A 19,433-nucleotide genomic window follows, 5' to 3' on the forward strand; every position below is an offset into this window, starting at 1 on the left:
TAAATTAATTTATACATTTCCCACAAAAATAACGTTGTTATTATACACTGAATCCCGTTTCACTGATGTATTACTTACATTATTACAGTGAAATGTAATCCTGCTCTTTTCAAATCTATAATTCTGGTTAAATAAGGTGATACTAGACATTTCACTTCTAGCCTCTTTTTAATCATAATGACCAAACCTGTACACGTCAGTGGTGGAGAAGACCGGGTTTTCATCCTGCATCAGTATTTACAGTAGTGGTGGAGAAGACCGGGTTTTCATCCTGCATCAGTATTTACAGTAGTGGTGGAGAAGACCGGGTTTTCATCCTGCATCAGTATTTACAGTAGTGGTGGAGAAGACCGGGTTTTCATCCTGCATCAGTATTTACAGTAGTGGTGGAGAAGACCGGGTTTTCATCCTGCATCAGTATTTACAGTAGTGGTGGAGAAGACCGGGTTTTCATCCTGCATCAGTATTTACAGTAATGGTGGAGAAGACCGGGTTTTCATCCTCCATCAGTATTTACAGTAGTGGTGGAGAAGACCGGGTTTTCATCCTCCATCAGTATTTACAGTAGTGGTGGAGAAGACCGGGTTTTCATCCTCCATCAGTATTTACAGTAGTGGTGGAGAAGACCGGGTTTTCATCCTGCATCAGTATTTACAGTAGTGGTGGAGAAGACCGGGTTTTCATCCTGCATCAGTATTTACAGTAGTGGTGGAGAAGACCGGGTTTTCATCCTGCATCAGTATTTACAGTAGTGGTGGAGAAGACCGGGTTTTCATCCTGCATCAGTATTTACAGTAGTGGTGGAGAAGACCGGGTTTTCATCCTCCATCAGTATTTACAGTAGTGGTGGAGAAGACCGGGTTTTCATCCTCCATCAGTATTTACAGTAGTGGTGGAGAAGACCGGGTTTTCATCCTCCATCAGTATTTACAGTAGTGGTGGAGAAGACCGGGTTTTCATCCTGCATCAGTATTTACAGTAGTGGTGGAGAAGACCGGGTTTTCATCCTGCATCAGTATTTACAGTAGTGGTGGAGAAGACCGGGTTTTCATCCTGCATCAGTATTTACAGTAGTGGTGGAGAAGACCGGGTTTTCATCCTGCATCAGTATTTACAGTAGTGGTGGAGAAGACCGGTTTTCATCCTCCATCAGTATTTACAGTAGTGGTGGAGAAGACCGGGTTTTCATCCTGCATCAGTATTTACAGTAGTGGTGGAGAAGACCGGGTTTTCATCCTGCATCAGTATTTACAGTAGTGGTGGAGAAGACCGGGTTTTCATCCTGCATCAGTATTTACAGTAGTGGTGGAGAAGACCGGTTTTCATCCTCCATCAGTATTTACAGTAGTGGTGGAGAAGACCGGGTTTTCATCCTCCATCAGTATTTACAGTAGTGGTGGAGAAGACCGGGTTTTCATCCTGCATCAGTATTTACAGTAGTGGTGGAGAAGACCGGGTTTTCATCCTGCATCAGTATTTACAGTAGTGGTGGAGAAGACCGGGTTTTCATCCTGCATCAGTATTTATAGTAGTGGGGTCCATGAACTGTACTACAGTATATTTAACATGGCCAGAGGGCGATAGAGGGAGATTTTCAGAAATTGCTTCCATCTTTCCTTGCCTGCCCAGACTGAGCTAAAGCAGCACTAGTCTAGATGACACCAATGCAGGTGACTTCCAGATCTCCCTGTAGTCTGCTGCAGACTCCTGAATGGTCACCTGGGATAATATGAAATGATTTGATTGGACCACTGGGACCTGCTGGGTGACTTTAGTTGCAATTGGACATGTATGACCGTCTGGCAGATCCTGTGTGTGTGTGTGTGTGCAGTCAAAGGTCACGCCTGTGTGTAACTGTTGGTTGTGTGGGGTGAGTGCACATGTGTATGAAAAGTATGATGAATGCACACCTTTCTGTATGAATGAACCAACATGTTATTGTGTGTGTGCGCGCCCATGTGTGTACACAAATGTGTGTGTCCTTTATCTGAGCCAGAGCAGCAGCAGGCTTTGTGCTGCAGTGTGAGCACACCAGGCAGATGTTTCTGCAGGTGGGCCTGCTGACACACACACACACACACACACAATGCCTTTCTACCAGCTCTGCACACAAATGAGTTGGATTTGAGGAAGATTTTTAAATCAGTCGTCAGTGTGTGAAGGACTCCGTATCCTTCTAGCGTCAACAGTCAGCTTCTCTGTAGCATCCACCTTGTGGAAATGATGACATCAGACATTAACAGATGAAGAGACATTAGTGCAGGAGTGCTTGTGAAGCAGAAGAAGCCAGATGAGGCTTTCAGATATCGCCCTGTTTGAATCATGTCTATTTCTACCCTTTTATTAGATCAATAGCCGTTTGTACACATTACAAACTGTGTGTTTACTCTAATGTGGACGCTAGTTCTCTACTAGCAGCAGTTCACAAGACACAAGGGAGTATGGATCCACAGTACAAAGCCTCCCAGTATTGAGACTCAACATGTTGAGATGTAGCCTCTAGACTCTATTGTTCAGCCTTAATGCAGAGATGGACACATCGACAACTCCACAAAGGAGAGGGAAGTGCAGGACATGGAGAACATTGACCAGGGCTACACACACACACACACACACACACACACACACACACACACACACACACACACACACACACAATATGGTCTACAGGACTTCTCATAGGGTAAAATGTAGGTCTAGTGTGTATTGTATAGAAGTTCCACAGTGCTGAGGCTGAGCAGTGGGAGTTATTGGGATATCTACTTAGTACCTTAGTTTCCCTAAACAAATGAGACTGTATCTGGTCCTACTTAGAACTGTCTGGTGGCCCACCTGTGGACTCTGTCCCATAGCTTGGGAACACAACTGTGTGAGCTATAGGAGGACAATGTAACTGTCTGGCTGTCCTTAACCATGTGGTCTTAATGGTCGCCCTTCTGGTTCCCAAAGACATCACCAGTCAGTGCTCTGCTCGGATTCCTGCTTCACATGATCAGGGGAAAAGGATCTAGGAAAGGAGAGAGAGAGAAAGGGAGAACAAGAAAAAGCAAGGGGGAGTGGGAGGAAAAAGAGAGTGAAACAGTGAAAGGAAGAGTTCCGTCCAGGGTTCCGTCCAGGGTTCCGTCCAGGCAGGACTGCGGCAGGCAGAGACAGACGACATTGATTTGGGAGGAGGGAGGAATTGCATTTAGCTAATTGGATTAGAGCCGCGCTGGCTTTCCCCATTTCCCCTTTGTTTTGTGGTCGCCGCCTATCTATTGATGGGACTCCCAGGTCCTAACCTGCTATAGGGGGTCTCCCTGGACCAGTGGTGAGCCACCCAGCCTCACACCAGACAGCCTGCGGTCTGGGGCCCAGACTGATCTCTGAACAGTTAAATGGACTAAGAGAAGGATGGATGACTGCAGCCAAACCCTGCATTGCATTCAGGTTCCAGATTGGTCTGCGTTGTGATGTCAGTTTGTATTATATTGAGTTGAAATGAGATTGGAATAGTTTGTTTAGAGGGATATTGAAATTTGATAACCTATGTTTTTTTTCAGGTTGTCATTTATTTTTGTTTATAATGCTGTTTGTAAGGTCAATTTGCAGCGCTGTATGATTTGTCTATAGACAGCGCGTCCAGCTAATAGCTGTCAGGTTAGAATAGCCTGCACTGTTTTCCTACACTACCATAAAAATGTTCCATACCCTTAACCAAGACGTGGACTAGAATTAAATTAGACCAGATTGGCTAAACTGATGCCGTGGCCACCCAGTGCTGCTGGTCTCTTATCGTAGCTCTACGCTAACCACTGTTTTAAATACAAGTACAGTACTCCCATTCTAATGGTAATTCAGTCTTTATAGAAACCCATTTAAGGCCAACATGCGTCATTTTAATGTACTGCATCGCAGTGTGACGTTATTCCACTGACTAACCACTCCAGTGTAGTTTCCATATGGTCATACTGCTCTACTTTGAATGCAATGCAGCATGTTTTTAATTGGTAAAAAATGCTAAATGTCAAATGAAGCAGAAACTAATGGGGAGGGGGGGGGCTAAGTCACTAGACTGTGATCGTTAAACCGGAGAGAGAATTCCGTTACTATCGGTGCGTTTAGAAAGGCCTCTTTACTTTTCTACTCTGAGAAAACAGATATGGATTAACAATCACAGCCAACCCAGTACCAGAAGATTAATGACCAGCCTTGTAGCCATCTAATTTAGAACATTAATGACTAACGCCTAATTAATTACAAATTCTCTCTCTCTCTCTCTCGGTCTCTCTCGGTCTCTCTCTCTCTCGGTCTCTCTCTCTCGGTCTCTCTCTCTCTCTCTCGGTCTTTCTCTCTCTCTCGGTCTCTCTCTCTCTCTCGGTCTCTCTCTCTCTCTCTCGGTCTCTCTCTCTCTCTCTCGGTCTTTCTCTCTCTCTCGGTCTCTCTCTCTCTCGGTCTCTCTCTCTCTCGGTCTCTCTCTCTCTCGGTCTCTCGGTCTCTCTCTCTCTCGGTCTCTCTCGGTCTCTCTCTCTCTCTCAGTCTATCTCGGTCTCTCTCTCTCTCGGTCTCTCTCGGTCTCTCTCGGTCTCTCTCGTCTCTCTCTCGCTCTCTCTCTCTCTCTCTCTCGGTCTCTCTCTCTCTCGGTCTCTCTCTCTCTCTGTCTTTCTCTCTCTCTCGGTCTCTCTCTCTCTCTCGGTCTCTCTCTCTCTCGGTCTCTCTCTCTCTCGGTCTCTCTCTCTCTCGGTCTCTCTCTCTCTCGGTCTCTCTCTCTCTCGGTCTCTCGGTCTCTCTCTCTCTCGGTCTCTCTCTCTCTCGGTCTCTCTCTCTCTCGGTCTCTCTCTCTCTCTCGGTCTCTCTCTCGGTCTCTCTCTCGGTCTCTCTCTCTCGGTCTCTCTCTCTCGGTCTCTCGGTCTCGGTCTCTCGGTCTCGGTCTCTCTCTCGGTCTCTCTCTCGGTCTCTCTCTCGGTCTCTCTCTCGGTCTCTCTCTCTCGGTCTCTCTCTCGGTCTCTCTCTCTCTGTCTCTTTCTCTCGGTCTCTCTCTCTCTGTCTCTTTCTCTCTGTCTCTAGATGTTCTTAGTTAAAAGCAGCGTAGATGATCTAGCTGGGATGTATTTTCTCTCTCTTTACTCCCCTTTGACTTTCTGTCCTCAGAGCCACAGTGATTAATGCAGAGCCTTAAATTAGGAGAGTGATGATTTGCCGATGACACACGGACGCTGTTCAACTGGCAGACACACTTTACACTATCTACTAACTCATCTATGACTGCTAACATGGATGGGTGATGGTCTCTTCCTCAAATGCCACAGCAGATAATTGTCCTCTATTGACTCCCAGATGGTGACGAGATGATACTCTGTCACCGACCCTCAGGCAATGGGGGTGGCAGGTAGCCTAGTGGTTAAGATCATTGGGTCAGTAACCCGAAAGGTCACTGGTTCGATTCCCCGAGCCGACTAAGTGAAAAATCTATCTGTGCCCTTGAGCAAGGCACTTAACCCAAATTGCTCCTGTAAGTCCCTCTGGATAAAGTACTAAAATGTAAAAAATATATTATCTATGTAGCTAAAATCTGGTCTAAAGTTTGTTGTAAGGCCCCACATGGCGCCTGTCAAATGAAACTAATACTTTGCTTTGTTTGTTGTTTATGTTTGCAGGTGACCTTTGAGCAGCACAAGGAGAACCTGGCCCGTATGTTCCGTCAGTACCAGAGACTGGGCTCCGAGGGCGATGCAGCTGGTATCCGGACCATTTCCGGGGCCAGCCGAGACTCTGAGATTCTGGGCCAGCTCCGGACCAACAGGGATCAGGGGGAGGAGACTGCCCCCTCCACCGTGATCGAGCTCACCATTGACCCAGAGGGGGTCCCCCAGAACCAGGAGTCCCCCAACACTACCCCTCCCTCAGCAACCTCAGCATCTGCTTCCACCCCCAGCCCTCCAGAGAGAGAAGGAGATAGAAGTCAGAGGGGTCAAGCACCCATAACTGTGTCCAACATGCTGGCCAGAGCTGAAGAAGAGGAGGAGGAGGAACTACAGCAGGTCCAGAATCAGATCTCTGAGGATCAGAGAGGAGGTGCTGGTGACAGAGCTGAAGCTACTCCACAGGAGACTGAAGCTAAACTTACTAGGGATAAAGTCAGCAGTAAGACTGTTGAGGCCATGGCTGAGACTGAGACAGCCACAGATAAGACTGATGAAGCTGCAGCAGCTAGCACAGCTGAAATAGACGAAGCGACCAGGCCAGAAACTGAAGACGCAAAGGTGGCTAAGACCGAAACAAGCGACGATGCTAAAACATCTGATACCGACAAAGTAGTAAGACCTCAAACGGATGGAGAGAAGGGGTCAGAAACGCACAGCTGCAAAGCCTCCCACGTTCTTATGTCTGAAGATTCCCTGAACGAACCCAAGGAACCGGAACTGGCAAAGCAACCGGAGGAACAGGTCTCTGCTGCCATCTCGGCCTGCCAGCAGGGCAGCGTGGCGGAGGGGTCAGCGGTCGGGGCATCTGTCCAGTCAGTCAGTGACCAGGTCCGACCCAGCTCCACCGACGACAGCATGGAGGAATCCTCTTTTGTCTCCGCCGCTGGTGGAGAGGAGGAAGAAAAGGAGGAAGAGGAGGTGAAAACAGAGGAGGTTGTTGTTGAGGAGGAGAAGATGGAAGAGGTTAAAGCAGAGGAGATCAAGACAGAGGATAAAACTGAAAAGGAGAAGGAAGAGAAGAGTGTTGCCAAGGTCACAAAGTCAGCAGTGGAAAGTCAAGCCACACCACCTGCTTCTGTACCTGAGGAGAGTCGGACACAACCCCCTAAAATGGAGGAGATTGACCTTGACCCGTCTGCACCAGGCACCGACCCCACCAGCACAGAGCCAGCACGGCAGCCTTTAGAGTCCACAATATCGCCCCCTACAGCCTTGGAGGCCATACTACCACCAGCAGCAGTCGGGGCCACTGTTTCTAAATCTGACACCTCACAGGCTGTAGCACCAGCAGAGGCCCCCAGCACCAAGGCGGTCCAGCCAGAAGCCCCACAGGCCTCAGGGGCCACAGAGGCCCCCAGCAGCAGGACTGAAACCTCTCCGAAAGTAGCCACTGCTACTGCTGTGGAGGCAGGGAAAGACAGTGCTGCAGAGGGCCCTGGCTCTGCCAGCAAGACCAAAGAGATCCACATTGCCAGGCTGGATGTGTCCAGTGTGGCCTCAGACACAGAGAGACTGGCGCTAAAGGAGACCTCCACACCTGTATGTCATCACTGCTTCATCTATTTACTGGTCTTGTGTCTTTCACGAAAAGTGCTTTATAATATACAGTATGTACGTGGGTATGGCTATATGGCTTCAGCTAATCCTGTTTATATTTATATGGCTAATGCTGAAGACAAAGCTAATCCTGTTTATATTTATATGGCTAATGCTAATGCCAAAGCTAATCCTGTTTATATTTATATGGCTAATGCTGAAGACAAAGCTAATCCTGTTTATATTTATATGGCTAATGCTGAAGACAAAGCTAATCCTATTTATATGGCTAATGCTGAAGACAAAGCTAATCCTGTTTATATTTATATGGCTAATGCTGAAGACAAAGCTAATCCTGTTTATATTTATATGGCTAATGCTGAAGACAAAGCTAATCCTGTTTATATTTATATGGCTAATGCTAATGACAAAGCTAATCTAATGCTGTTTAATCCTGTTTATATTTATATGGCTAATGCTAATGCCAAAGCTAATCCTGTTTATATTTATATGGCTAATGCTGAAGACAAAGCTAATCCTGTTTATATTTATATGGCTAATGCTGAAGACAAAGCTAATCCTGTTTATATTTAAATGGCTAATGCTGAAGACAAAGCTAATCCTATTTATATGGCTAATGCTGAAGACAAAGCTAATCCTGTTTATATTTATATGGCTAATGCTAATGCCAAAGCTAATCCTGTTTATATTTATATGGCTAATGCTGAAGACAAAGCTAATCCTGTTTATATTTATATGGCTAATGCTGAAGACAAAGCTAATCCTGTTTATATTTAAATGGCTAATGAAGACAAAGCTAATCCTATTTATATTTATGCTGAAGACAAAGCTAATCCTGTTTATATTTATATGGCTAATGCTGAAGACAAAGCTAATCCTGTTTATATTTATATGGCTAATGCTGAAGACAAAGCTAATCCTATTTATATTTATATGGCTAATGCTAATGCCAAAGCTAATCCTGTTTATATTTATATGGCTAATGCTGAAGACAAAGCTAGTCCTGTTTATATTTATATGGCTAATGCTGAAGACAAAGCTAATCCTATTTATATGGCTAATGCTGAAGACAAAGCTACTCCTTAGCTCAAGCTAATCCTGTTTATATATATGACTAATGCTAATGCTGCTGCTAACCGTCTTGAGTGCTGTACCACAGGAAGTTCCTCAGGGCGACGCGGCTGCAGCCGGTGCCTCAGGAGGCCAGGCCAGCGAGAGCAGCTCCTCCGCTCGCTCCACCATGTTCCGTATTCCAGAGTTCCGTTGGTCTCACATGCACCAGCGCCTGCTCACAGACCTGCTCTTCTCCATCGAGACTGACGTGCAGATGTGGAGGAGGTAAAGGAGGGGAATTGGTTGAAATACATGGAGAATTGCGTAGCATTTTGATCTGATTTCTAACACTAGAATGGTTGCCGGACAGGCGACTTTCCAACTCACTAATTTACAACAAAAAATAGTCTATCCTGCAAACATTCTGATCTCCGGGTCGTTGCTGTAAATGAGAATGTGCTCTCAGTCAACTTACCTTGTAAAATAAGGGTCGAAAAAAAACTCAGAGGAGTTTAAACAGAATAGATCTATGGTAATCTATGGTAAGACCTGAAAATGGTTGTCTAGCAATGATCAACATAATTTTGAAAAGAATAATGGGCAAATGTTGTACAATCCAGGTGTGGAAAGCTCTTAGAGATTTACCCAGAAAGACTCATAGCTGTAATCGCTGCCAAAGGTGCTTCTACAAAGTGTTGACCTTCCGGAGACACCTGAAACCCCACCTCTTTCAGGAATACCTAGGATAGGATAAAGTAATCCTTCTCCCCCCTTAAAAGATTTAGATGCACTATTGTAAAGTGGCTGTTCCACTGGATGTCTTAAGATGAACGCACCAATTTGTAAGTCGCTCTGGATAAGAGCGTCTGCTAAATGACTTAAATGTAAAATGTAAAATGTTGACAAGGGAGTGTGAATACTTATGTCAATTAGATATTTCTGTTTCATTTTCAAAAAAATTATGAAACATTTCTAAAAAAGAAATGTTTCCGTTTGTCTATATAGGATATTGTGTCTAGATGGGTGATGGGAAAAAACATATTTGATCAAGGGGTATGAATACATTCTGAAGGCGCTGAAGGCATTGATTGTGTTGTACATTGATTCAATGATTATAATGTTTAGCTTCTATGTACCTCTGTGTAATTTATGCCCGTCTCCTCTCTCCCAGTCACTCCACTAAGACGGTGATGGACTTTGTGAACAGCAGTGAGAATGTGGTGTTTGTCCACAACACAGTGCACCTCATCTCTCAGGTGGTGGACAACCTCATCATGTCCTGTGGAGGCATCCTGCCCCTGCTTTCTGCTGCCACATCCTCCTCAGTGAGAGACACTGTCTGTCTGGCTGTTGTGTCTGTCTGGCTGTTGTGTCTGTCTGGCTGTTGTGTCTGTCTGGCTGTTGTGTCTGTCTGGCTGTTGTGTCTGTCTGGCTGTTGTCTGTCTCTGTCGGTCTGTCTCTGTCGGTCTGTCTCTGTCGGTCTGTCTGTCTGTCTCTGTCGGTCTGTCTGTCTCTGTCGGTCTGTCTGTCTCTGTCGGTCTGTCTGTCTCTGTCGGTCTGTCTGTCTCTGTTCGTCTGTCTGTCTGTCTGTCTCTGTCGGTCTGTCTGTCTCTGTCAGTCTGTCTCTGTGTCTCTGTCGGTCTGTCTCTGTGTCTCTGTCTGTCTGACTCTGTGTCTCTGTCTCTGTGTCTCTGCCTGTTTCTGTGTCTCTGCCTGTCTCTGTGTCTGGTATGTGTATGGCCACCCACAGTAGGTTATCCCTGTCCATCCATCTCCGTTGACCTTTCTCCAATCACATTAGACTACAGTTGGCCAGTGCTAACATGGTTAGTGTGTTTTTGTACTGTCTGACCCCAGTGACAGTAGCACTCCAGTATAACATAAACCCTGATGGACCTGTGGTCCTCTGTCTCCCCTCCATACCACTCCCTTTACAATTTACACTGGAATCAATGTCCAGTATGGACTGGTGGCTGTGGCTACAGCAGGGGTCAATTCCATCATAATTAGATTCAAAGACGGGATTGAATTCAATGAGGATTTAATCTGATTGAAATCTGAAATGAATGTTGCTCAGCAGACGTTGAACCATTTCCCTTTCTTACCAAACATGGTCCCTAAGTTGACTAATAGCTACATGTCATAATTTAGTTTGGATTTGACAGTAATGATGCTAGTGATGGTGGTGTTTGTCCCTCTTCTTCTCCTCAGCATGATCTGGAGAACATTGAGCCGTCCCAGGGTCTGTCGGTGGAGGCCTCTGTCACCTTCCTGCAGCGCCTCATCAACCTGGTGGATGTTCTGATCTTCGCCTCCTCCCTCAACTTCACTGAGATCGAGGCTGAGAAGAACATGTCCTCTGGCGGTATCCTCAGACAGAGCCTCCGTCTGGGTACGTATGGAAGATCCTCTCTGCCTCTCTCTCCTCCCCCATCCCTTCTGGTCTTTTCCATCTCTTCACATCTCCTCTCCCCAGTTCCCATCTTCTCTTCCTGTTCTGTTCTTTACATGTCCTCCCTTCTTGTTTCCCTCTTTTCCTCGTCTCTTCACTTCCTCCTTCTCCCTTCACTTCCTCCTTTTCTCACCCTGTTCCTCCTCATTCACCTCTTTTCATCAATCCCCCTCTATATCAGACTGCAGTAGACTCTAATAGCAGCCTGAGCTGCCAAAGCTCTCCATAGTGTATCCTCTCTTTTTCGCTCTCTCTCTCTCTTGGCTCATAGCAGCCCTCTCTTATCTTGTTATTATAACCCCTCTGCGCTGCAACACTCTAAAATGGCCGCCTATGATTAGTCGATTCCCCCGTAATGGCCCTGGCTGTAGCCCTAGGCCTGCCTCTTTCTCTTTCTCTGCCTCATGTTCCAGTCTATTAAAGTAACCCAGTGACAGCTCCGAGACACGGCTAGACCCCTGCTCTGCTAGCTGAATAAAATATACTTCAAATACTTTACATTATTCATTTTATTCAGGCACTACATTACACCAACCACCTTATCCAACCTCCAACCCACCCCTCATCTAACTCCTAAGCTCCCTAGTACAATAAGACTATGCATGGTGATTTAAACCATCTGCTCCATTTGGGTAATGGGCCGTGCTCCGGTATCCAATTTTGCTTTTAAATACTCCTTACAAACTAGCTCGTAAACAAAATGGTCGCCCTGTACGCCACCTTGTTCAGCTGATATCCAGTCGCGTTCTTTTTTTCTGGGTTTATCCCAACGGCCATTCTCATTGGTGGGGAGCTCGGTGGAGAGAGTGATGCTGTCGTAGCAAATGCCTGCTTTTAGAGAGCTGCCGTTATGAGATTAATTTTTGATGAGGTATTCTTTCCCTGTTGCTGGTGCAGTAATCTGATTTGGGTAGACTGTAACAATGTTTCAAGGGGGACCTTACACACACACACACACACACACAGGCACACACACACACACACACAGGCACACACACACACAGGCACACACACACACAGGCACACACACACACAGGCACACACACACACACAGGCACACAAACACACAGGCACGCAAACAAACACACTGCCTCTCCTGAAGGCCTTAATGTAAAACTCCAGACCATTCCAGATGAAATACTTCCACCTCTAATTTAGACGGTTCAGAAATTACATTTGTCAGTTGTCAAATACAGAAATGAGGGAGGGGCTAAAATAAGCATAGAAAGCAAAATCAAAAGCGTCAATATTGCACCGCAATATATCATATAAAAAAAAAGCCCCCTTGGTAGGAGCCAGAAACCTACCTGAAGTTATCAAACAGTGGATATTTTACCTCATGTTCTGTGAGGTAGTTTGTTTCCCAGGCAAGACCCACATGCAGTGAGGCACCATTGTCATCCAATATTGAATGAACCCCATGCAGGGTTTGGATACAGTGAGAACTAGTGTGACCTTGGATACAGTTAGAACTAGTGTGACCTTGGATACAGTTAGAACTAGTGTGACCTTGGATACAGTTAGAACTAGTGTGACCTTGGATACAGTTAGAACTAGTGTGACCTTGGATACAGTGAGAACTAGTGTGACCTTGGATACAGTGAGAACTAGTGTGACCTTGGATACAGTGAGAACTAGTGTGACCTTGGATACAGTGAGAACTAGTGTGACCTTGGATACAGTGAGAACTAGTGTGACCTTGGATACAGTGAGAACTAGTGTGACCTTGGATACAGTGAGAACTAGTGTGACCTTGGATACAGTGAGAACTAGTGTGACCTTGGATACAGTGAGAACTAGTGTGACCTTGGATACAGTGAGATCTAGTGTGACCTTGGATACAGGGAGAACTAGTGTGACCTTGGATACAGGGAGAACTAGTGTGTCCTTGGATACAGGGAGATCTAGTGTGTCCTTGGATACAGGGAGATCTAGTGTTACCTTGGATACAGTGTGAACTAGTGTTGAGGCTAGGGGAGCAGGGAGGGAAGAGGTGAACGCTGTTGTCCAGGTGGACTGGACCTTGTTCCTGGAGAGTTCAATTCTTTCTCTTTCTCAACCGCTCCTCACTTCTCACTTTCTGTCTCTCCCCAATTCTCTCTTCTCTCGGCTTCTCTCTGTCTCCTCCTGTCTTGCTTTTTTGGTTGCTCGTTCTCTCACTACTTCACCCCTAGACTTCCTGAAGGGCCGCCCCCAGGTGGTGAAGGTAGGCAACAACACCTCCACTACGCTGATCCTCAACACAGGGGCCCCACAAGGGTGCGTGCTCAGACCCTTCCCGTACTCCCTGTTCACCCATGACTGCGTGGCTACACACATCTCTAACTTGGTCATCAAGTTTGCAGGCGACACAACAGTAGTATGCCTGATTACCAACAACGACGAGTTAACCTACAGGGAGGAGGTGAGGGCCCTGGCAGAGTTGTGCCAGGAAAATAACCTCTCGCTCAACGTCAACAATATGAAGGAGCTGATTGTGTACTTCTGGAGACAGCAGAGAGAGCATGCCCCCATCCACATTGACGGGACAGTAGAGGAGAGGGTGAAAGAGTACACATCACTGACAATATGAAATGGTCCATCCACACAGACAGTGTGGTGAAGAAGGTGCAACAGCGCCTCTTCAACCTCAGGAGGCTGAAGAAATTCCGCTTGGCCCCTAAGACCCTCACAAATTTCTATAGATGCACCATTGAGAGCATCCTGTCAGGCTTTATCACCGCCTGGTACGGCAACTGCATTGTCCACAGACACAGTGCTCTCCAGCCCAATTCTTCACCAGGGGAAGTGTGTCTTCCTCCTGGACATCTTCAGCACCCAGTGTGAAAGCAAGGACAAGAAGATTATCAAGCACCTCAGCCACGGTCTGTTCACCCCGCTACCATCTAGAAGGAAGTTACAGTACAGCTTCATCAAAGCTGGGACCAAGAGACTGAAAAACAGCTTCTATCTCCAGGCCATCAGACCGCTAGCTGACCACCGTCCAGTACCCTGCCCTGAACTTAGACACTGTTATTAGCTGACCACCGTCCAGTACCCTGCCCTGAACTTAGACACTGTTACTAGCTGGCCTCCGTCCAGTACCCTGCCCTGAACTTAGACACTTACTAGCTGACCACCGTCCAGTACCCTGCCCTGAACTTAGACACTGTTACTAGCTGACCACCGCCCAGTACCCTGCCCTGAACTTAGACACTTACTAGCTGACCTCCGCCCAGTACCCTGCCCTGAACTTAGACACTTACTAGCTGACCTCCGCCCAGTACCCTGCCCTGAACTTAGACACTGTTACTAGCTGACCACCCACCGCCCAGTACCCTGCCCTGAACTTAGACACTGTTACTAGCTGACCACCCACCGCCCAGTACCCTGCCCTGAACTTAGACACTGTTACTAGCTGACCACCGCCCAGTACCCTGCCCTGAACTTAGACACTGTTACTAGCTGACCACCCACCGCCCAGTACCCTGCCCTGAACTTAGACACTTACTAGCTGACCTCAGCCCAGTACCCTGCCCTGAACTTAGACACTTACTAACTGACCTCCGCCCAGTACCCTGCCCTGAACTTAGACACTGTTACTAGCTGACCACCCACCGCCCAGTACCCTGCCCTGAACTTAGACACTGTTACTAGCTGACCACCGCCCAGTACCCTGCCCTGCACTTAGACACTTACTAGCTGACCACCGCCCAGTACCCTGCCCTGAACTTAGACACTGTTACTAGCTGACCACCGCCCAGTACCCTGCCCTGAACTTAGACACTGTTACTAGCTGACCACCGCCCAGTACCCTGCCCTGAACTTAGACACTTACTAGCTGACCACCGCCCAGTACCCTGCCCTGAACTTAGACACTGTTACTAGCTGACCACCGCCCAGTACCCTGCCCTGAACTTAGACACTGTTACTAGCTGACCACCGCCCAGTACCCTGCCCTGAACTTAGACACTGTTACTAGCTGACCACCCACCGCCCAGTACCCTGCCCTGAACTTAGACACTGTTACTAGCTGACCACCCACCGCCCAGTACCCTGCCCTGAACTTAGACACTGTTACTAGCTGACCACCGCCCAGTACCCTGCCCTGAACTTAGACACTGTTACTAGCTGACCACCCACCGCCCAGTACCCTGCCCTGAACTTAGACACTTACTAGCTGACCTCCGCCCAGTACCCTGCCCTGAACTTAGACACTTACTAGCTGACCTCCGCCCAGTACCCTGCCCTGAACTTAGACACTGTTACTAGCTGACCACCCACCGCCCAGTACCCTGCCCTGAACTTAGACACTGTTACTAGCTGACCACCCACCGCCCAGTACCCTGCCCTGAACTTAGACACTGTTACTAGCTGACCACCGCCCAGTACCCTGCCCTGAACTTAGAGACTGTTACTAGCTGACCACCGTCCATTACCCTGCCCTGAACTTAGACACTTACTAGCTGACCACCGCCCAGTACCCTGCCCTGAACTTAGACACTGTTACTAGCTGACCACCGTCCAGTACCCTGCCCTGAACTTAGAGACTGTTACTAGCTGACCACCGCCCAGTACCCTGCCCTGAACTTAGACACTGTTACTAGCTGACCACCGCCCAGTACCCTGCCCTGAACTTAGACACTGTTACTAGCTGACCACCGCCCAGTACCCTGCCCTGAACTTAGACACTGTTACTAGCTGACCACCGCCCAGTACCCTGCCCTGAACTTAGACACTGTTACTAGCTGACCACCGCCCAGTACCCTGCCCTGAACTTAGACACTGTTACTAGCTGACCACCGCCCAGTACCCTGCCCTGAACTTAGACACTGTTACTAGCTGACCACCGCCCAGTACCCTGCCCTGAACTTAGACACTTACTAGCTGACCACCGCCTAGTACCCTGCCCTTAACTTAGACACTTACTAGCTGACCACCGTCCAGTACCCTGCCCTGAACTTAGACACTGTTACTAGCTGACCACCGCCCAGTACCCTGCCCTGAACTTAGACACTGTTACTAGCTGACCACCGCCCAGTACCCTGCCCTGAACTTAGACACTTACTAGCTGACCACCGCCCAGTACCCTGCCCTGAACTTAGACACTTACTAGCTGACCACCGTCCATTACCCTGCCCTGAACTTAGAGACTGTTACTAGCTGACCACCGCCCAGTAACCTGCCCTGAACTTAGACACTGTTACTAGCTGACCACCGTCCATTACCCTGCCCTGAACTTAGAGACTGTTACTAGCTGACCACCGCCCAGTAACCTGCCCTGAACTTAGACACTGTTACTAGCTGACCACCGTCCATTACCCTGCCCTGAACTTAGACACTTACTAGCTGACCACCGCCCAGTACCCTGCCCTGAACTTAGACACTGTTACTAGCTGACCACCGCCCAGTACCCTGCCCTGAACTTAGACACTGTTACTAGCTGACCACCGCCCAGTACCCTGCCCTGAACTTAGACACTGTTACTAGCTGACCACCCACCGTCCAGTACCCTGCCCTGAACATAGACACTGTTACTAGCTGACCACCGCCCAGTAACTTGCCCTGAACTTAGACACTGTTACTAGCTGACCACCGTCCATTACCCTGCCCTGAACTTAGAGACTGTTACTAGCTGACCACCGCCCAGTAACCTGCCCTGAACTTAGACACTGTTACTAGCTGACCACCGTCCATTACCCTGCCCTGAACTTAGACACTTACTAGCTGACCACCGCCTAGTACCCTGCCCTGAACTTAGACACTTACTAGCTGACCACCGTCCAGTACCCTGCCCTGAACTTAGACACTGTTACTAGCTGACCACCGCCCAGTACCCTGCCCTGAACTTAGACACTGTTACTAGCTGACCACCGCCCAGTACCCTGCCCTGAACTTAGACACTTACTAGCTGACCACCGCCTAGTACCCTGCCCTGAACTTAGACACTTACTAGCTGACCACCGCCCAGTACCCTGCCCTGAATTTAGACACTTACTAGCTGACCACCGCCCAGTACCCTGCCCTGAACTTAGACACTTACTAGCTGACCACCGCCCAGTACCCTGCCCTGAACTTAGACACTGTTACTAGCTGACCACCGTCCAGTACCCTGCCCTGAACTTAGACTGTTACTAGCTGACCACCGCCCAGTACCCTGCCCTGAACTTAGACACTGTTACTAGCTGACCACCGCCCAGTACCCTGCCCTGAACTTAGACACTGTTACTAGCTGACCACCCACCGTCCAGTACCCTGCCCTGAACTTAGACACTGTTACTAGCTGACCACCGCCCAGTAACCTGCCCTGAACTTAGACACTGTTACTAGCTGACCACCGTCCATTACCCTGCCCTGAACTTAGAGACTGTTACTAGCTGACCACCGCCCAGTAACCTGCCCTGAACTTAGACACTGTTACTAGCTGACCACCGTCCATTACCCTGCCCTGAACTTAGACACTTACTAGCTGACCACCGCCCAGTACCCTGCCCTGAACTTAGACACTGTTACTAGCTGACCACCGCCCAGTACCCTGCCCTGAACTTAGACACTGTTACTAGCTGACCACCGCCCAGTACCCTGCCCTGAACTTAGACACTGTTACTAGCTGACCACCGCCCAGTACCCTGCCCTGAACTTAGACACTGTTACTAGCTGACCACCGCCCAGTACCCTGCCCTGAACTTAGACACTTACTAGCTGACCACCGCCCAGTACCCTGCCCTGAACTTAGACACTTACTAGCTGACCACCGCCCAGTACCCTGCCCTGAACTTAGACACTGTTACTAGCTGACCACCGCCCAGTAACCTGCCCTGAACTTAGACACTGTTACTAGCTGACCACCGTCCATTACCCTGCCCTGAACTTAGAGACTGTTACTAGCTGACCACCGCCCAGTAACCTGCCCTGAACTTAGACACTGTTACTAGCTGACCACCGCCCAGTAACCTGCCTGAACTGACACTGTTACTAGCTGACCACTGCCCTGAACTTAGAGACTGTTACTAGCTGACCACCGCCCAGTAACCTGCCCTGAACTTAGACACTGTTACTAGCTGACCACCGTCCATTACCCTGCCCTGAACTTAGACACTTACTAGCTGACCACCGCCCAGTACCCTGCCCTGAACTTAGACACTGTTACTAGCTGACCACCGCCCAGTACCCTGCCCTGAACTTAGACACTGTTACTAGCTGACCACCGCCCAGTACCCTGCCCTGAACTTAGACACTTACTAGCTGACCACCGCCTAGTACCCTGCCCTGAACTTAGACACTTACTAGCTGACCACCGCCCAGTACCCTGCCCTGAACTTAGACACTTACTAGCTGACCACCGCCTAGTACCCTGCCCTGAACTTAGACACTTACTAGCTGACCACCGCCCAGTACCCTGCCCTGAACTTAGACACTTACTAGCTGACCACCGCCCAGTACCCTGCCCTGAACTTAGACACTGTTACTAGCTGACCACCGCCCAGTACCCTGCCCTGAACTTAGACACTTACTAGCTGACCACCGCCCAGTACCCTGCCCTGAATTTAGACACTTACTAGCTGACCACCGCCCAGTACCCTGCCCTGAACTTAGACACTTACAGTACCCTGCCCTGAACTTGACCACCGCCTAGTACCCTGCCCTGAACTTAGACACTTACTAGCTGACCACCGCCCAGTACCCTGCCCTGAACTTAGACACTTACTAGCTGACCACCGCCTAGTACCCTGCCCTGAACTTAGACACTTACTAGCTGACCACCGCCCAGTACCCTGCCCTAAACTTAAGAGACTGCTGCCGTATGTACATAGTTAATGAAGACTGGTCACTTTAATAATGTTTACATACTGTTTTACCCACTTCATATGTATATACTGTATTCTAGTCAAGGCTCATCCTATACAATTACTGCTGTACACACCTTTTCTATTCATAATGTCTATACACACCATCATATACATATATATTTATATTCCGGACTCAGACATGGCTCATTCTCATATTCCTTCATTTCTTTCCTTTTGGATTTGTGTGTATTGTTTTGTATTGTTCGGTATTCCTGCACTGTTGGAGCTGGAAACATAAGCATTTTGCTGCACTAGAAACATAAGCATTTTGCTGCACTAGAAACATAAGCATTTTGCTGCACTAGAAACATAAGCATTTTGCTGCACCTGCGATAACATCTTCACAATATGTGTACGCAGCCTATTTTCTTTGATTTATACATCCACCGCAACTCTCATTCTCTCTCTCATTCTCTCTTTCTCTCTCTCCAATATATCTCTCTCTCTGCAGTGTGTGCCATGGCTGTGAGGAACTGTCTGGAATGTCAGCAGCAGTCTCACTTCAAGCCCAGCCAGGACAGCGCCCGCGGCCAGCAAGCAGTGCACAGCCTCATGGGAGCTTCCAAGTCCATGCCCGCGCAGGCAAGTAGTATCATCCCTCCTCACTGAGTCAGACCCCCCCCCCACACACACACACTTCTCCCCCTCCCTCTCCTCTTTCTGTCATTTCGGGAATCCTGACTTCCTAGCAATACCCCCCCCCAAAAAAAACAACAGTTTATACATTTTTCTTTTTACATTTCCCAATCTCCCTAGCAGACATGGAGAAACACCATAATTGATGACATTTCTCCTCCTGTATATAGGTTGAATAGGATCGCTGCACTTAGTGAATTGTAAGCATCCCTCTAAGTCGTC

General features: G+C 48.2%; 1 protein-coding gene across 1 annotated transcript in view; it reads left to right on the forward strand.

The window, feature by feature from the left end:
• Nucleotides 1–19,433, forward strand: part of LOC115123172 (lipopolysaccharide-responsive and beige-like anchor protein) — a 50,935-nt gene that overhangs the window by 13,782 nt on the left and 17,720 nt on the right. Inside the window, 5 exon segments of the mRNA XM_065003329.1 lie at nt 5,637–7,223; nt 8,401–8,579; nt 9,466–9,619; nt 10,506–10,686; nt 19,027–19,157. Coding sequence (XP_064859401.1) covers nt 5,637–7,223; nt 8,401–8,579; nt 9,466–9,619; nt 10,506–10,686; nt 19,027–19,157 — 2,232 coding nt within the window.

This window comes from Oncorhynchus nerka, linkage group LG18 (genome assembly GCF_034236695.1).
Source record: "Oncorhynchus nerka isolate Pitt River linkage group LG18, Oner_Uvic_2.0, whole genome shotgun sequence".
In the NCBI taxonomy this organism is placed as follows: domain Eukaryota; kingdom Metazoa; phylum Chordata; class Actinopteri; order Salmoniformes; family Salmonidae; genus Oncorhynchus; species Oncorhynchus nerka.